The 18,748-nt window shown below is 35.3% G+C and overlaps 3 protein-coding genes across 4 annotated transcripts; all 3 read left to right on the top strand.

The window, feature by feature from the left end:
* The first annotated feature begins 2,590 nt into the window (after window positions 1–2,590).
* On the top strand, window positions 2,591–6,309 carry LOC126706304 (pentatricopeptide repeat-containing protein At1g62260, mitochondrial). Its single transcript, XM_050405721.1, has 2 exons — window positions 2,591–5,044; window positions 6,146–6,309. Exon 1 carries the CDS (start codon window positions 2,892–2,894, stop codon window positions 4,878–4,880), a length of 1,989 nt encoding a protein of 662 aa, XP_050261678.1. The 5' UTR covers window positions 2,591–2,891; the 3' UTR covers window positions 4,881–5,044; window positions 6,146–6,309.
* A 609-nt stretch (window positions 6,310–6,918) lies between these two features.
* LOC126706306 (serine/threonine-protein kinase ATR-like) lies at window positions 6,919–9,291 on the top strand. Its single transcript, XM_050405723.1, has 3 exons — window positions 6,919–7,397; window positions 7,735–8,308; window positions 8,777–9,291. Exons 2-3 carry the CDS (start codon window positions 7,754–7,756, stop codon window positions 8,885–8,887), a joined length of 666 nt encoding a protein of 221 aa, XP_050261680.1. The 5' UTR covers window positions 6,919–7,397; window positions 7,735–7,753; the 3' UTR covers window positions 8,888–9,291.
* Window positions 9,292–13,349: 4,058 nt separating this feature from the next.
* LOC126705431 (uncharacterized) lies at window positions 13,350–18,350 on the top strand. Of its 2 annotated transcripts, none has more exons than XM_050404435.1 (5): window positions 13,350–13,723; window positions 14,777–15,028; window positions 15,475–15,618; window positions 16,055–16,807; window positions 17,504–18,350. In XM_050404435.1, the coding sequence occupies exons 1-5, from the start codon at window positions 13,604–13,606 to the stop codon at window positions 17,840–17,842; spliced, it is 1,608 nt and encodes a 535-aa protein (XP_050260392.1). In that variant the 5' UTR covers window positions 13,350–13,603; the 3' UTR covers window positions 17,843–18,350. The 2 variants fall into 2 exon arrangements, with proteins under 2 accessions (XP_050260392.1, XP_050260393.1); XM_050404436.1 differs by having other exon boundaries at window positions 13,354–13,723; window positions 17,878–18,350.
* Window positions 18,351–18,748: the final 398 nt, after the last annotated feature.

Genomic DNA, 18,748 nt, shown 5'->3' with positions numbered 1-18,748 from the left:
AAAATTAACAATCTTATTCAATCTCCATCCTTTTTCAACCTCCATCTCACTCAATCTCCGTCCTCATTAACAGGAGTATGATACCATTACCTTCTTTCTTAAAACCAAATAACAATCTTATTCTTATAAAAGTTGTGCCACCTCTAAAATAAAGTAAATGACATTTTCAAAAAGTCACTACATCTTTCTTCTTCCTATTAATAATCATATCATTTCAAACCAAGATAGTTAAATTTAAATTGGGAGTAAGTAGTTTCCATTAGAATACAAAATCAAACCAAGTGCAATCCATATATAGAAAACATTTTAAAAAACGGTATGTGAAGTAAGCACGCACATGCCACTAGCCATATGTTTCAAATCTAAATTCGTTAAATTTTTAGTGTTGTGTTTTACCTGCCCATTCCAAATAGCTTTTGACTGATAGTCGGTTTGCAAAGTCAACACCGACTCGTCAATGGGGCCAAGTTGCGCATGGTTAATCTGTCCAGCATTTGCAGCAGCCATATTGCACAAAAAATGATAAGCAATTAGCATGTAATAGACATTATTGAAAACAAAAACAAAAACAAAAACAATCTAACAAAGATTCTCAAAAAACAAAAAATTCAACAAAGTGGCAGTCCCACAATATACAACAAATGTAGGCCTAATATACGTCTAAACAAGATAACTTATAATTCCTAATTCCTAATTGAAAGAGCCCTTGTAAGTGGAGAGTCTTGTGCCCTATGTATAACCTTTATGTGTAGATGTTTTATTCTATCTTGATAGTTCAAAATGGTTAGATTTTTCATTGTATAGTGTTTAGGGTGAGAAATTGAGAAAACAGTTCAAAGCTTCAAAATCTGATCAATTTTTTTTATATGCTTTTTTATTGATGTTTCTTTAGTATTGTTTCCTCCAGAAATTTTATGGATTGGTAACTTAATTTGATCTATGTTGTGTTTTTCCTTGATGTAGTTGCTACCTTGTGCTATGCTATCATTATTAATTCATCCCACAATGCAACATCATATCGTCAATAGGATTTTATGGGCATTCTATGTTTATCTTGAAACTGTTTCAGTGCTACCCCAACTGAGGGTAATGTAGAACACAAAGGTATGTTTTACAGAAACACAGGCATGCCCTATTAGTGTTTATTTAATTTTAAGTAATTAGATAGATTCAAGACTATTAGCTTTTCCATTCTGATGGTGCGTCATCCATGGCACTTTAAGCTTGCTTTTTTGGAAAAAAATAATGACAATAACAATAAATTTCGTAAAAATGTTTTTATAACTTTGTTTTTTGATAAGTAATCATATTTAGTAAAAAAGAATCAACAAGTACACTAGAAGTAACTTTATTTTTTTGATAAGTAATAATCTTTATATAACTTTGCAAAGTTACTAGAGGATTAGAAATTTTGTATGATAACTTTTGCAAATCATAATTAGAGTATGTCACTTTTTAACATTATTAGAAAAAGGATTGTAATTCAGAAGTGATGTTACTGAGCTATAAGATTCCATTTTGTTCACTATATTAATACCACAAAAACAAAAACAATCTAACACCCAAAAGCCCACCAAGTAATCAGTCTTATTCAAAAGCCCTTTAGAAACCAAAGAAGGATACAACAAACACTATATATGGTGACCAATCAGTATCAATCAAATATTTGTGAAATAAAGAAAAAATACTAAAATTATGAAATTGATACTCCTGCCAAAACCATGAATGTGAGAAATCCAAATAATAAGGAACAAAAATAGAAGGAAAAAAAATAGAGTAAAAGAGGGGGACGCAATAGCAATATCAATCAATAATTAGACATTCTCCTACATTCTTTACCAACAACAGAAATCTAAGTAAAACAAGACAAAACACACAATCCCAAATGCTATGATTCTGTAAAACTCAACCTAAAAAAAACAAACAAACAAACAAACAACATTTTAGGAGTAGATAAACGCAGACAAACCCACATGAAAAAATCACACAATAAGAAAAACTACTGAAAATGTACTTCAAAAGTGGGTTTACGAGAAGAAAATTACACCTGAGAGAATTGGGGAAGGTTGTGAAAGTGGAGGTGCGTGAGAGTGAAGACTGAGTGAGAGTGGAGAGGGTGAGTGAGAGAGGCGTGAGAGTGGAAAGGGTCTATGTGAGAGTGAGAGTGAGAGGGTGAGTGAGAGTGGCATGAGAGTGGAGAGGGTCTGTTTGAGAGTGAGAGGGTGAGTGAGAGAGGCGTGAGAGTGGAGAGGCGTTAGAGTGGAGAGTCTGTGACTGTTTAATTTTGAAAAAGCCCTATATGAAAGACTCGATTTTTAGGTGGCTTCTAGGTGGATCAACCACGTTACATACAAATCGATGCTTAAAGGGTCGAGATATAACTCGAGTTTCTAATACTCGAGTTCCAGGTAGATGTCACGTGAAAAAATGCACAGTTAGAATATAGAAACCGAGTTTTTGAGGCTTGATTTATAAGCCAAAATAGAGTCTTTTAAACTCTAGACATTATTTAAAAATAGAGTTGTGAAACTGTACGTGCTAACTATATAGTTTGGCAAATGGAGTTAATTGCCAATTTTGGCCCTTAAACATATAAGGCATAATAAGACTACTAAAGTCGAAAACGAAGGAATAGGCAGAGAGGGTCTGAGACGAAGCAAAGAAGAAGAAAAGAAAGGGCGACCTCTGAGTTGTCTGTGATGGCTGGGTTTGTTCTTCGAGAGATCGGCGGTGGCAACATGTTTTGCAGATGAGTTTGTTAGTTTAGGAATTTTTCTTTTTTTTTCTTCTGAAAACTTTAAACGACTCACGGTTTATGCGATTACGGCTGGCTCAAATAACTATATGAACTCTGTTTCCATGACTATAACTCAGTGATTCCTTGGAGAACAATGCTCAACCCAAACGGCGTCGTTTGCAGACTCAGGAAATTACAGCTTCTTGTTCATTGTTGCCCAATACTGAAACCCAAAACTAACAGTAATTCTGTTCCATCATTTTGTTTTGGCTCAGCTTCGAAATCCACTGGCTTGTATTCACTAAACAAAAAGATATCGCATTTGGTCCGTACTGGTCGGCTTAGTGAGGCCAGAGGTGTGTTTGATAACATGAAGCATCGGAACACAGTCTCGTGGAATTCGATGATAAGTGGGTATGTCAAACGAGGAGAAATGGGCAATGCACGGAAACTGTTTGATGAAATGCCTGAAAGAGATACCGTGTCCTGGAATTTGATGATTTCGGGTTATATATCGTGTCGTGGAAAAGGGTATATTGAGGAAGGGAGGAACTTGTTTGATAAGATGCCGGAGAGAGATTGCATTTCGTGGAACACGATGATTAGTGGCTATGCAAAGAATGGGAGGATGGATGAGGCATTACGGATTTTTAATAGTATGCATGAGCGGAATGTGGTTTCTTGGAATGCTATGGTTACTGGGTTTTTACGTAATGGTGATGTGGTGCGTGCCATCGAGTATTTTGAGAGAATGCCGGAAAGGGATGCGGCTTCTCTTAGTGCATTTGTATCGGGTCTTATTCAGAATGATGAATTGGATAAAGCTGCAAGAGTTCTGCTTGAATTTGGTAATAAGGATGAAGGGAGAGAAGATTTAGTGCATGCATATAATACTTTGATTGCAGGTTATGGTCAGAGGGGAAGGGTTGGAGAAGCTCGGCACCTTTTTGATCAGATTCCATTTTATGGTGATCGTGGGAAAAAGGGAAGCAGGACGTTTGAGAGAAATGTGGTGTCATGGAATTCTATGATTATGTGCTATGTTAAAGCAGAAGATATTGCTTCTGCCAGGGAAATTTTTGACCAAATGACCGAGAGAGATATTTTTTCATGGAATACTATGATAAGTGGCTATGTGCATTCGTCAAATATGGAAGAGGCCTCAAATCTCTTTGGTAAAATGCCAAATCCTGATACCCTGTCTTGGAATACAATGGTCTCAGGGTTTGCAGAAATTGGTAGTTTGGAACTTGCCAATGATTTCTTCAGGAGGATGCCTCAGAAAAACCTGGTATCGTGGAATTCCATGATAGCAGGGTATGAGAAAAATAAGAACTATAAAGGAGCGGTTAAGCTCTTCACTCAGATGCTACTTGCAGGAGAGAAACCTGATAGACACACTTTGTCTTCAGTTCTCAGTGTGAGTACTGGGCTGGTTGATCTTCACCTGGGTATGCAAATTCATCAGCTGGTAGCGAAGACAGTTATTCCAGACGTGCCAATAAATAACTCTCTCATTACCATGTATTCAAGATGTGGGGCAATAAATGAGGCCTGGACCATTTTTGATGAGATGAAACTGTGGAAAGATGTGATCTCTTGGAATGCAATGATTGGAGGTTACGCATCTCATGGTTTTTCTGACGAGGCTCTGGAACTTTTCAAATTGATGAAGAGGCTTAATGTAAGACCTACATATATAACGTTCATTTCAGTTCTGAATGCGTGTGCTAATGCAGGATTAGTTGAAGAAGGCCGGAAGCAGTTCAAGTCCATGTCTAGTGAATATGGTATTGAACCACGGGTTGAACACTTTGCTACACTTGTAGACATTGTGGGTCGGCATGGGCGGCTTGAGGAGGCCATGGATTTGATCAATAGCATGCCCTGTGAACCAGATGCGGCTGTGTGGGGTGCATTGTTAGGTGCTTGTAGGGTGCATCACAATGTAGAGTTGGCCCGAGTTGCAGCTGAAGCATTGATGAGACTTGAACCTGAAAGTTCAGCGCCATATGTTTTGCTATATAATATGTATGCTGATGTGGGACAGTGGGACAATGCAGCAGAAGTGAGAATGATGATGGAAAATAATAATATCAGAAAGCAACCAGGGTATAGTTGGGTAGATTCTTCACATAACTAATGATAATTTTGCATTGATAAAATCAATGCATCGAGTAATTGGATTCAATGGAGTCATTTTCCCAACTGTTTATGTCAGTTTCCTCTGATCAAGAGAAGATAAAATCAGTCTACAGAGTTCAGTATACTTGTTTGAATCACTTTTGAAAGACAGAGAGAGAAAAGGTAGATCAAGGTCAACTTAAATGAATTATTTCAGTATCTTGTTTGAGTTGTATTGATTTTTCTTTCCTTGGGAATTCCTGTTCAAAAATTATTTAGGTCTGGCTACGTTCACTTGTCACTTGTGAAGTGCCAATATCAGTACTGCATTAGTTTTATTTAAAGCTGGAGATTTCAGATTTACCCTATTCATGTTGTATGACCATTTCTTTCCCTTGGAATTCCAGTTCACAAATTGTTTTGGCTTGGCTAGGTTCACTTGTGAAGTGCCAATGTAATTTTTAGGGATTGATTGTGCATTAGTTTAATAACAAGTCAAGTGCATAGACTGTACTACGTGATATTGTATGATGCTTGTGTGCATAAATAGAGTAATTAGATTGCAGTTTTGGTTTCATCAAAAGCGCATTTGTTTTTCATGGTGTAATTTTTTCTGTGCTGCCAATGAGCTCTTGCTCAAATGGCGCTTCGTCCTTCCATAATAATGGGATGGACTGTGAGGTTGTGGGTTCTAAACCCTTTGGGCGTGTACATAAATTACCATTATAAAAAAAATCCTCTTTAGTATTAGTATTAATTAGCCTTCTGAAAAATCCTTTATAGAAGCTTTTCATGGTTTTTGCCAATTTGAGTTGTAGGCAATGACCACCGCCCATAAATTTTTTTGGATGGTTTGCATAATCATATCACTTGATAAATTCCAAATGTATTTCTCCACCTTGAATTAGTTGTGCATAAAGTTTAGATAGAATAAAGCATCTCAAATATTCAATACACGTTTATGTATACTTGTATACCTACCCAAAAGCACATACACCAACATATCCATATATATTATATATATTTTTTCTAGGGTTCTGAGTTGTGCCCGAATGGTCAGCTGTTATTTTGTGTTATTTTCTGTTCAATAGCTGCACTCTCATGTTCTAGAATCCTGTAGGTGTTCACGTGAGCAGCAAAGCAGGTCGCACTTAAGTTATTGTTACATGATTTATTTGTTTTGTGCTTCTAGTGCTTAAAATTATCAAATGGAAGGACTCCTAAGTTCTAACTTTATTGTGTGCTTTTTTGTTTGTTTGTTTACCTCTCTCTTTCAATTTGCAGGTTATTGGGGAAAGAGAATGAGAAGGTTAAGAATATTATTCCCCTTACTCCTGGTTTTTTGTCATGCCTCTATGGATCTTGTAATGCTGTAGATGGTCTTTCCAAAAGCACATGCAAATTATTTCTGAATATAAAAAATGAGAAACATAGTCAGAAAGTTGATTATTTACTGCAAGGATTCTGGTGTTCAAAGTGTGACAGAAGCATTGCACACAATCCTGAACTATATTAAAAAATTATACATTAACCTAATATGCAAATGACAGAAGTTAGTTTGGACTGTGATTCTCTCCACCTACAGTCTCTATTTTTTAAGCTTCTTTGTGATGAGTCATCAGAAGAGGTTCAAGTTGCCTGTGTCGGCCTAATTTGACGGATCCTTATAAATGGGAATACAGATGTTCTGCTTAAAACAAGATCTGAATGGGCTAAATGTATTGAATTTTTGCTTCTTAACAGAAAAAAGGCTGTAAGAGAAGCATTTTGTACTCAGATAAATTCCTTCATTGAGGATCCTATTTTGCCTTGTCTATTTTGTGATGAGGAGAAACCAACTAAAATCAAAGAACAGAAGTTTCTGGACATAATTAAACATGCCTTATCAGCTACTGAAGATCCCCAGATCTTTGATACTCTTTTGGAATCTACTGCTGAAATTATGATTTCAGTTGATATCTATAGTCAACTTTTCTTGTTTTCTCTTTTCTTGTTGGTCGACCAGCTTGATAATCCACACGTAACAGTGAGAACGAATGCGTCAAGGTTAATACACAAATAGTGCTACTTTCATCTTAAAGGAGGATTTGAACTAGTCTTATCAAAAGTTTTTCATATTTGTAATGAACTGTTTGATTATCTATCTCTGAGGCTTGCCAGCCGTCCAAAAATGGTCAAAGAATTTGCAGAAGCTGTTTTTGGTGTTGAAACTGAAGAACTTGTGAGGAAAATGATTCCTTTGTTTTTCCAAAGCTTGTGGTGTCTCAGCAGGATAATGATCAAGCAATTGAAACCTTGCATGAATTGGCCAAGTAGTTAAATACTGATATGGTGCCCTTGATTGTTAATTGGCTACCAAAAATGCTTGCTTTTGCTCTCCATCAAGCTGTTGGCCAGGGGTTACTTTCAGCTTTGCAATTTTACCTTGCTCATACTGGTTCTGACAAGCAAGAAATTCTTGCAGCTGCATTACCTGCACTCTTGGATGAACTTGTTTGCCTCTGGATGGGGGTGATTCAGATGAGATAAGGAAAAGGTATAAAACTCCACAGAAGTTCACAAGAACTTAGTGAGTAGTTATGGAACTTTCTAGTTGATCTCGTTTTTAATTGTCGTTTTTATTCTTTTTTTTTTTTGGGGGGGGGGGGGGGGGGGTGTGGTTGTTTAAATAATTTTTCCATGTTGATTATAAGTTGAAAATTTGCTGACCTGGGTTGCATTTATCTACTTATTGCCTTTTTTTTGTTACTCATTTGTGTAGATTCAAGGGACCAAATTATTAATTTATTAGCTGATTTATTATATGTCCAATCTTATCAGTTGCCACTATTATTAGTCATTCTGCCAAGCATTCTAATTTTTATCTGATACAGATGAGCAAGAGTACCTCAGATGATTAAAGAGGTTGCCAGAGTTCTAACTGATGGTGAAGATCTACCAGGATTTTTGAGAAATCATTTTGTTGGCCTCCTTAACGGTATTGATAGAAAAATGCTCCATGCTGAAGATACTTCGCTGCAGCAACAAGCTTTAAAGCTTATTGAGATCCTTATTAAAATGATGGGTTCTCACCTTAGTACTTATGTGCCAAAACTAACGGTTCTTCTTATGCATGCTACTGATAAAGAACCACAGCAAAGTGAAGGTCTCTCCATCTTGCATTTCTTCATTGAGCAGCTAGCAAAAGTATCACCATCTAGCACGAAACATGTAATTTCTCAAGTTTTAGCTGCTCTTATTCCTTTCTTAGAGAGAGAGAAAGAACATCCTTCAAATAATTTGGATAAAGTGGTGAAAATTTTGAAAGAACTTGTTTTAAAAAACAAGGTTGTCCTAAAGGTGCATATTCGTGAGTTCCCTCCATTGCCCAGTATTCCAGCTCTGACAGAAGTTAACAAAGCTATACAAGAAGCACGTGTCCCCTCAGTTGGATGGCCCAAAGGAAAGGTATGTTCTTACTTTAAAGTTTAAACTCTAGTTAGTCCTAGTCTTTATACTTTGTACTGCAACTAAATGAGCTAATAAGTGCTTCAGAGCTTGAAGTTCAATTACTCTGGTATGATTCAAGGCTTTTAAAAATAACACCTAGAATACTTATGTAAGTCCTGTCATCTTGTGCCACTGCACTTAGATATTAGAATAGCAAGGCTGACCACTATACATGGATATATTATAGCTTTATTAGAAATTGTAAGTCACTGCAATACATCAATAATAAATATTTGCTTCATCTGCTTCATCTTTCCCTTTCCTAGAATTCAATTTCTGGACTTTTTTTAACTTTTATATATATATATATATATAAATATTATTTTGAAAATCTGGACTTTCTTTAACTTATTTGTGAGATTTTCCCCCCTCTTAAATATTTGAAAGCTGACAGCAGGTTCCTCTCGGATCATATTTTCTTTCCAGACAATTGTTTGGACTTTTCAGGGTGGTGGTGTGGGAATTTTTGATGTTGTTGGCAGACATTTTCTTCATAGGAAGCATCAGGATGCAGAGGGAGAGTCTATTGAGTTTTAATGGCGCTTGCATCATAGTCTCAGAAGTCCTGTGGACTAACTGTTTGGAATTTTCTTGACAGCTGGGGTTTTTGTGTCTCATGTCCTTGTTTTGACATGTTTAGCTTTATCAATGGTCAATAACTTTAGCCTTTGTCTTTGATTAGCTCATCATTTCATGACTTCGTACAACCGTGAAGATCAATGAATTTAATTAATATTCAGGCTGAACAATGTATACCTGTGTACTGGAGAGTTTTTACAAGGTCAATCACTTGCCAAGTTGGTGGTAATTGGTAAATTGGTCTTGTTTTATCATTTGAATAAAATGTAAAATATTGATTGGGGAGATCAATATAACATTGTCATGAAAATGCCACATGGACCTGAATGACATTATACTTGTATGATGGGGGCCTTTCAACATCCAATGAGCACTCACTCTTTGGTTTTATAAGAAATTTGATAAAGGTTTAGATTTAGTTTTACTTATCCAAAAAAAAAAATGATGTAGGCTTCATTTTGCATCTGTGAAATTAGATCTTGATAATGATATGGGAGACATCATCCATTTTACTGTTAACAAGAATATCTCATCCAATTTAAGTATTGCTTTTTTTTTTTTTTTTTCAACAATTTAAGTATCATGTAGACTAGATGTTATGCAGACCAATTTAAAATCATGTGATTATTTCAGTGAATACCATTTGACATTTCAAATATATCTTAAATTTCATTAGCCAATGAGGTTTAGCTCAAATGACACCATTTCCCCTTCTAAGAGCAAGTAGAGGGTAAAGTCTTGAACTCAAGACCACCATATGCATGTGTAGCTTACGAATGACAAAATAAATAACCCTTTTTAAAAGTAATTAATGAAGTTCTTGTTAAATCTCAAGGTGATGCCACCTTAGATTTGATCAAGGCTACTTAACTGGACAGCATTCAGTGTCCTAACCTTCTTTACCCCCTCTTATCTTTTGTCCTCCTTTTCTTGCACTAATATCATCTTGCCTCTATTTTATAAGAACAAATGTTTAAATGTTTTAGAAGCAAGATTCATTATTAATTCCTAAGTAAGTTAACAACTGAAATATCTATGAAACTGAAATCTCAAAGTTCCTTGAATGCTAGCTGTGATTTTAGAGAATGGACGAGATCTCGATATGGCTCTGTCCTTTCACAATTGTTGTTTGTGGATCATCATGGCATGCTAATTTAATACTGTAAGCAATTAACACTTGAGTGATCTGCAAGATCTTAAAATTACTTGAATATTAGCCTTGTTTATTGAGATCCTATATTCTCCATTGCAAATTTGCAACTGACCAAGATGTGTTTTTGTCCTGATACAATTGTCACCTTGTGAATTATGATGAAGTAGTTCCTTGATTTGAAACCATGTTTAAAACACTTCTTAATAGAGTGCAGATAAAATTTATGGAATGTCTCCTTTTGAAAGTGACTCCCTCCATTTTAGTGTACACCTTCGAGCATCTATCGGTATGTTCTACTGTTCATTGAGTTGCCTTTTCTAAGCACAATATAGGTTATGATAATCTTTTGTTGTTTGTTAATAGTCCTTGTTTCCCGGGTCCTAGTCATTGTCACCTTGTTAAACATGATGCCGTAGTTCCTTGATTTGAAACCATGTTCTAAACACTTCTTAATGGTGTGCAGATAAATTTATGGAATGTCTCCTTTTGAAAGTGACTCCCTCTATTTTAGTGCACACCTTCAATAGAGCATTTATCGGTATGTTCTATTGTTCATTGAGTTGCCTTTCTATGCACAATATAGGTTATGATAATCTTTTGTTGTTTGTTAATAGTCATTGATTCCTGGGTCCTAAGTGAAAACAAAAGAAAACGAGTTATTGCAATGTTTTTTTTATGTGATATGGCCTGTTTTCAGTAGGTCAAATGCAACAATGTGAAACCCATGTCAATGATCGAATATCTTTATTTCTCTCAAGATGCAAGTCTCACAAAGCTTGTATTTACATAACTTTCCAGTAGGGATTTTATTTTTTTAACTGCATTTGGCTGCAAAGGTAAACGGTAGAGACTAGAAAAAAATGGTGTTTGGATGTGTAGAAGCATATTGGAAGCTTGGTTGCATTTTCATTTTCCCATTAATCTTCCTTCCAAAACTACGTGTAACATTCCATCACCCCCATTGTGTGTGTATATATATATATGAAAGAGGTGTTTTAGCATTTAACTAAACTATTTTACTCTCTGTTTATGAGATACTCTGAAAACCTAATGGACTGAATTGACTGATAGCGTGTCTGGATTGTGATATTTTCTTCATAATATTATGCATTTTACTCACTCATCTAACAATCCAATCCAATCCAACTAAACCCAACTTGATGTTGATATTTTTCAAAGATTGATGGGATGGGTTAAAATTTTCTTTTGAAACTCTTTACAAAAATTTCAACCCAATCAATCTGATCCAACTAACGTAATTAATAAATAATTGTACTTTTATAATTTCAAGCTTATGTTATATTATTAATTTAATTTATTATGGCATTTTAAGAATTAGAATTATTAGAACCAATTGTAAACGTTGTAATTATTTATTGAAGAAAAAAAATTAAATTGTTAAATTAAAATTAAAACTTTTTAAATTAAAATCCCAACCAACTAGTCAAATCTAATTCTTCAATCCCATCAACACGGGTTGATTTTTAGAGCCATAAATAGATTAGATTGTACTACAAATTTCTCAACCAAGAAAGTTGAATTGGGTCCAAAGATAGTGTAAGATACCAAAACGGACCCTACCCTACAATAGCCTAAAGTTGTCCAGTAAGTTCACCTACGTGGACCTTCATAAGAGAGCTCGAGACCGCAGAGAGAATTTATATAAAATAGGTATAAGATAAAATCATAAAATAAAGAAAGATTAGGAGGAGAAACTATATTATAAAATTCTATTTACGGAGGAGCTCACAATCTTAGTAGTTCTTAAAATTTCCTGACCACCTCTAGTGCTATTGGGTGATGTACAAGATGCGCTGAGTGCATGGTCCCAAGTTCGGCTTCGAGTTTAGAAGTGTTTAAGTTATTTTCTTCAGCAGCTCAAGATCACTAGAGTTCCTCGTGGGTTTGAAATATTATGGCTCACCCTGGTCACCCTGTACTCTAACAAGGCCCCAGACCTAGCGAGTAGGGTGCTATTATAGTAACGCTCAAGTCGGATTGCCACATTGGTCGCTGCCTTACCCATTTTCGTTCATTAAAAAAAAAAAAAAAATCTTAAAATCTCGTGATATCTATCAGATCTCAAGTTCGAAACCTTGAGCCAATGTGTGTGGAATAGGGACTGTATAGGCTCTATAGAGCCAACTACTCGAAGAGATTTGGATAACAGTGGTGGCTCTAGAAATTCTTTTCAAGGTGGTCATTAAAAACAATTAAATTAAAAAAGTTAATAATAATAAAACTTGAATATATTAACATCACAAAATAAAAAATATGCAAATACATAAAGAGTTAAAATTTTCTTTCACAAGTTTTCATATTTTGAAATCATTGTGTGATATGATAGTTTTATTACCAATGTTATCATCTATATCTTTTTCAATGTACACAATTAAGTAATTATTAAGCTACTGATCTCTCATTCAATTACTAAAATATTGCCTAAATAAGTACTAATATAAACAAAATACTTTATTTTTTTGAAAAAATATATCACACAAATTTAACAAATTCAGCTAAAAACTAAAGCAAGTACCAACAGAATAGCTATTTAAAAAAGGTGCATTTTTTTTATATAAAAAAATAGCAATTTCAAAATATGCCATTTGGAAACACAATTTTAAAAATCACAATTAAATATTTTATTTGAGATTTTAGGTTAATTTGTTTGTTTGGAAAATTTTTGAAAAGTGCTATGTCTACAATATTTTTGCAATACTTTTACAACAAAGTTTAGGTGGTAAGTTTTTTTTAGTTCTAATTTGAACTTACATTGAAATTATTATTTTTGTTTACCAGTAATAATCTGCTATTTAGAATTTGTTACGAAAATATTGAAAAAATATTGCGAACATGGCATTTCTTGCAAATTTTTTTGTTCAACATTCAATGGACAAAAATTTTAGAGATGTTGAATTTTATTTTTAATGGCCTCAATTGTTATTAAAGGTGTTCAAGGTTTTTTATTTTATTTTATTATTATTATTTTTAAGGGTGGTCAGAAAATCCATATTAATTTAAAACTCAAAATTTTGTAAGGTATATTAAAAAAAAAAAAAAAACTCATGGACCACCCACATTAGTACTTCCCACCGCCCCTGCTGGATATCCTCATTTATCAAAAAAAAAAAAAAAAAAATCTTAAACATTTTAGTAATTTTTAATAATAAAAGCAAAATTAGACCAAAATCGGAAGCTCCTATAATATACACCGACTATGTGTATATGTATCACCTCTATTTAATGTCATCACTGCTCACTAACTCAACATCGAATCCAAAACTTACGTGCGCCCATACACGACACTGAGTCCGACACCTTCGACACATCAATCCTTAACCATCACAACAGCCTCTCTCTCTCTCTCTGACTCGCTCCGATTCACAACTCGCCCACTCATCCATCTCATCCTATATATATATATATATATATATATATATATAAATTCCAATCCTCTCTCTCTCTCATACAAAAATAGTCGAACTGATTGGAAAACACAAAAAAAAAAGAAAAAAAAAGCGATGAGTAATAAGAGACCCAGAAGTGGCAGCAGCATCGACAAGGCCGTGGTCGATGTTTGGCAACGAGAACTCGGTCAGCTCTCCTCTCGAAGCTTCGCTCATCGACTCGGTGGTTCCGAGGTCTTATCCTTGATAACCTTATCCCCCGTTTTTTGTTTTCTTTTCGTTTCTGTTTGGATGATTAACTGTTTATCAAAATTTTCTAGTTTGGGGGGGTTTTTGATTACTTGTCATCGTAATGGTATTGGGTATAGCTTGATTTCTGAATTGGGTTTTCGGATTATTGTATATATTGTTTATGATATTGGGTTTCTGAATTGTGTTTTATTAGTTACCTGTTAATTACTATTAAGCTGATTTAAGTGAATCACAATGGATTTATTTACACTGCTTCTTGGATTGCCCGGCAAGTCCAAAGGGCTCATCTTTAGAAATGTTTCCTATGTTATGATCATAGGAAAAATGCTCAAACCTGGTTTTTTTAGTGTCATTCAAGAACTTTTTGTTAGGAATCAAACAAAGGTTTAATGACAATGGCTTATAATAATCTTGAGCACTAAGGCATGTAGTGGATCAATTCATAATTCGTATTAAAGTAAATTTTACACCAGCCGTTGAAAAAAAAAATATGAATATAGCGAAGAATCTCAAGTATATGTATGACAATGCATGCTATACTCCATATTACCGATAGTATGATTTGTTTTGCTTATATAAGTGGAAGTTGCACGCGTGTAATATATTTCATCCTACTCTGAAGGAGGTGATGATACATTGATCGCTACAGCTCTGATCTACCGATGTTCACTTTTAACATTCGGGTGGGGTTTGCTGATACCAGTTTGTTTTGAAACCCTTGCTGTGAAATTTATCTATATTAATTGGAGATGCTGATGAGAGTCACCTCCTTGAGTCTTCTCTAATCTATAGGGAGCTACAACAGAGGGTGAAATATAGAATCACCTCTGGGATGTGTTTAATTGGAGATGGTTGTGTTTAAGCTGACATCAAGCTCCAGATATTAGTTTGCTCTGTCTGTTCTTTTCAATTATTTATGTTAACAACAAATCTTGTTTGGATTTTGATATAGTGACCATTCTTTAGTCCACTTCTGTTATCTTGTGGCTGAGTTGATAGCATACAAGGTATAATTAGATGAATTTTATGTTCCAGGATCTTGTGCTTCGACTTGATCTCTACAGGAAATTGGAAAAGCACAAAGGTTGTGTGAACACTGTAAGCTTCAATGCAGATGGTGACATTCTGGTTTCAGGCTCAGATGACAGGCGGGTTATACTTTGGGATTGGGAAACTGGACGTATCAAGCTTTCATTTCATTCAGGTCATGATAACAATGTTTTTCAAGCAAAGATCATGCCTTGCACAGATGATCGAACCATTGTCACCTGTGCTGCAGATGGGCAGGTATTTCATTTGTTCTAAAGCAGTTACTGTATGAAGCAAATATTGTGGTTTCATTCAAATGTGTATCAGGCATATATTAGAATATAATTAAAGGATGTTACAGGCCACAAATATGTTTTTGTCAGGTGATCTTCACCATTCCATAACTTAAGCTGATGTTTTCTCTTAATATTCTATAGAAAACTGTTCTGTGATGAAGAGGGAACAGATCACTCAGTCTCTAAGTTAATGGATTATGAGATCTTGGTGTGACAAATTTGATGATTTGATGACTGCTGCTTGTTTATCTCATCTTTCACCTTCTTTCCAGTAGTCTTTGAATTAAAAGAATTCACCTTGTTTTTCTTTAGCTATCAAGATTTCGAATTTTCTCTATTTTGTGTTGCGATCCACAAATTATTATTATTATTATTTAAAATTCTTATATAACATTTGGTCAATTTTAGGTGATACTCGATCAGATTCTGGAACGTGGAGAAGTGGCAGTTACAACACTTGGCAAACATCATGGACGAGCTCATAAGTTGGCCATTGAGCCTGGGAGCCCTCATATATTTTTCACCTGTGGTGAAGATGGACTGGTGCAGCATGTGAGTTATTATTTCCCCTTGCTACTCTAATTTTTTATTATGTTGTCTCATTTATTTGGAGAATTCAAGCACCATGGGACAGGGACTGTCATAGCAAAAGAATAAATCATATACTTTGAGGATGAGGTTGATCCATTTGAAGTTCATGAGCTTCATTTGGAGGCTTTACAGTAGAGACTGAATTCTCTCTTCTCTGTTGATCCTCTCCTTGATTTTACTTGCTTTTGCCAACAGTCTTGAATTTTTTAAAATTAAATGTACTATTGATTCCCTGCATGGTATGCCTAATTGATAGTTATAAATGTAAATCCCTTGGTGTTCTCCTTGCATTGTGCTGCTTGTGGATCGCTCATTTTTCCTCTGTTATTTTGATTTTTACCTTAGTTTTTAGTATTGCTGGGTTATATGGCCCTGTGACACTGTCATTGTTGTACAGTTTGATCTGAGAACTCGGACTGCCACAGAACTTTTCACATGCCAACCAGTTGATGATAGGAGGCGTTACAGATCAGTTATTCCACTAAATGCAATTACAATTGATCCTAGGAATCCAAATCTCTTTGCGGTTGCAGGTTCTGATGAGTATGCTCGACTTTATGATATCCGCAAGTATAAGTGGGATGGATCGACCGATTTTGGTCAACCCACAGACTACTTTTGCCCTCCAAACTTGCGTGGTAATGAACATGTTGGAATAACAGGCTTGGCCTTCTCAGAACAGAGCGAACTGCTAGTGTCATACAATGATGAGTTCATCTATCTTTTTACTCGTGATATGGGATTGGGGCCTAATCCACTTCCAGCCTCTCCAGTGTCTATGGGCAGTGATGCAAGTGAAATAGGAGGTGATCATCAATTGGCAGCATCTCCATCAGCTATGGATACTGATGAACAAGTTAACCCCCAAGTTTACAGGGGGCACAGGAATTGTGAGACAGTGAAAGGTGTGAACTTCTTTGGGCCTAAATGTGAGTATGTAGTGAGTGGGTCAGACTGTGGCCGGATATTCATATGGAAGAAAAAAGGAGGGGAGCTAATTCGTGTCATGGAAGCTGATAAGACTATTGTAAACTGTATTGAGTGTCATCCTCATACCATGGTGCTTGCAAGTAGTGGAATTGATGATGACATCAAGATGTGGACTCCAAAGGCTTTGGACAGAGCTGTTCTGCCTACAAACATCGAACAGGTATGCCTTTTCATTTTGAGTTAATTATTTAAAGCTAAAAACTTTATAGGTTCTTTATTGAATTTGGTTTTTGCTGGTTTGGCCGGAAACTCCAAACATTGAAAAAATGCTGGAATCTTGAGAATTTTGAAAGTACATTGCTTCATTTGCCTACATGCATGATTAGAAAGTCTTATAAGTATCTTTAAAATAAGTCTTTGATCAGATGGACTTAAACAGTCATTTTCTTTCCACTGCATGGATTGGTGGTTTCATCATCCATCCTAGTTGAGTTCTTGGTAATGATACATTGTTGAAGATTATTTATTCACTTTACCTTCTTCTCCACAACCACCCCCGCACGCACGCGCGCACGTTTTTTTTTTTTTTGCTTTTTGGGTGGGTTGGGCTGGTGGGGGAGGGGGGCCTCTTGAGGTAAAGTGGGTTGGGTACCGAACATTGTCTTTCACATTTTTTGTGTTTTGCTAGAAGAGTGAAACCACATGTTAACTAGTGACTTGCACTTTCCACCCTAGTTTAGTTCACCAAGTCAACCCATCTAGTAAATTCCAACAAATACCTGATATTAGGCCAGTATTGGCATTATGATGTTGATAAACAAATAGATGTATTTATGGATAATGCTATAATGCCCATGCCACAACTCATACGGGCAGCAGAGGAACTAATTTCTCTGCTGTTACTTGTTTTGAAAAGGTTCTGAAACCTGATCGAATTCATTGCTTTGCATTTGATGACTACTACAACGACGATGATGACGATGATGATGATGATTGTTTGTTCAATGATTATTACTTTTCTTATGATGACGATGATGATGATGATGATGACGACGATGACGATGACGATGACGATGACGACGATGACGACGATGATGACGATGATAATGATGATGGTGATAATGACAATGATGTTGATGATGATAATGATGACTTTGGTTTCGATGATGATGATGATGCCGGCAATTGCATTGATGATGTTGATGACAACATTGCCAATGATGGTAATTTTTATGGTGGTCCTAATGAATGCTGATGGTAATTATGATTTACACTTTTTGTGTCCAACAGAAACCCAGGCCTGGGGGCTGGATGTATCGAATATCTTCTCCCCAGGACTTGCTGTTGCAACTATTTTCACTGCAAAGGCGGAGGACGGACTCTGAGCATAGTGGTGAGAGCTCTACTCCAGGTCGCGAGCTTTTAGAGCTGATTTTGAGGTTCAATGACAACAGTGATGCTTCTTCAGATGATGGAGGAGATACTGCCAGTCAAGACGACTTGTTTAGTTGAGATGTTGAGCAAACCTTTTGGCTATGAAAAAAAATTCTAGTAATTGTACATAACATAGGGTTTAAGTTAAAACTGTTTTGGATTTTCTCATGTCTACTGGTTATTTTGTACCTAACTTCTATAACATTCATTAATGCTTTTCTTCTTTTACTACTTTTTTTTGTGTATAAATTATAGGATTATTTATTTGTTTATGTCCTGTAATCAATATTATGGAGGTCTCTCATAAATTGACCTTTATTTTTTGGCTACGATTCCTTGTTAATTTATTTTTGAGTGGTTCTTAACTGCAATATGTTTTTTTATTTTTTATTTTTGGGGTTTTTCGATCCATGGCTCTCTCAATTGCAATAGTAATGTCAAACACTGTTCTTAGTAATATCTTTCAGGGCCTTTATGTTCACTTTACCCAAATATGAAGTGAATGTGTTTGGTAACATGGGTCTTAAATTCGTGAGATATATGATTGTAACTATTATGGCTGTATTGCCAAGAGCATTGTGGCAAGAAGTTGGATTTGAAATTTTGAGTCTTCTCTCTTACTTGATATGAAGAAAAAAAAAAAAAAAACCAACACACACCACATTTTTGTATCAAAAATAAAAATAAATGGGATTCATATTATTATTATTATTATTATTATTATCTT

Source organism: Quercus robur, chromosome 11 (assembly GCF_932294415.1).
Source record: "Quercus robur chromosome 11, dhQueRobu3.1, whole genome shotgun sequence".
In the NCBI taxonomy this organism is placed as follows: Eukaryota; Viridiplantae; Streptophyta; class Magnoliopsida; order Fagales; family Fagaceae; genus Quercus; species Quercus robur.
Note: the sequence above shows the minus strand (reverse complement) of the source record. Positions and strands in the feature narration are given on the sequence as shown.

What these genes read in the sequence shown, in the direction of transcription:
- LOC126706304 (XM_050405721.1), top strand. Translation starts at nt 2,892, where the DNA reads ATGCTCAACCCAAACGGCGTCGTTTGCAGACTCAGGAAATTACAGCTT.
- LOC126706306 (XM_050405723.1), top strand. Translation starts at nt 7,754, where the DNA reads ATGATTAAAGAGGTTGCCAGAGTTCTAACTGATGGTGAAGATCTACCA. An exon ending in TTGGATGGCCCAAAGGAAAG is followed by an intron (nt 8,309 to 8,776) that starts GTATGTTCTTAC and finishes TTTTCTTTCCAG; the next exon opens with ACAATTGTTTGGACTTTTCA.
- LOC126705431 (XM_050404435.1), top strand. Translation starts at nt 13,604, where the DNA reads ATGAGTAATAAGAGACCCAGAAGTGGCAGCAGCATCGACAAGGCCGTG. An exon ending in CCTGTGCTGCAGATGGGCAG is followed by an intron (nt 15,029 to 15,474) that starts GTATTTCATTTG and finishes GGTCAATTTTAG; the next exon opens with GTGATACTCGATCAGATTCT. An exon ending in AAGATGGACTGGTGCAGCAT is followed by an intron (nt 15,619 to 16,054) that starts GTGAGTTATTAT and finishes ATTGTTGTACAG; the next exon opens with TTTGATCTGAGAACTCGGAC.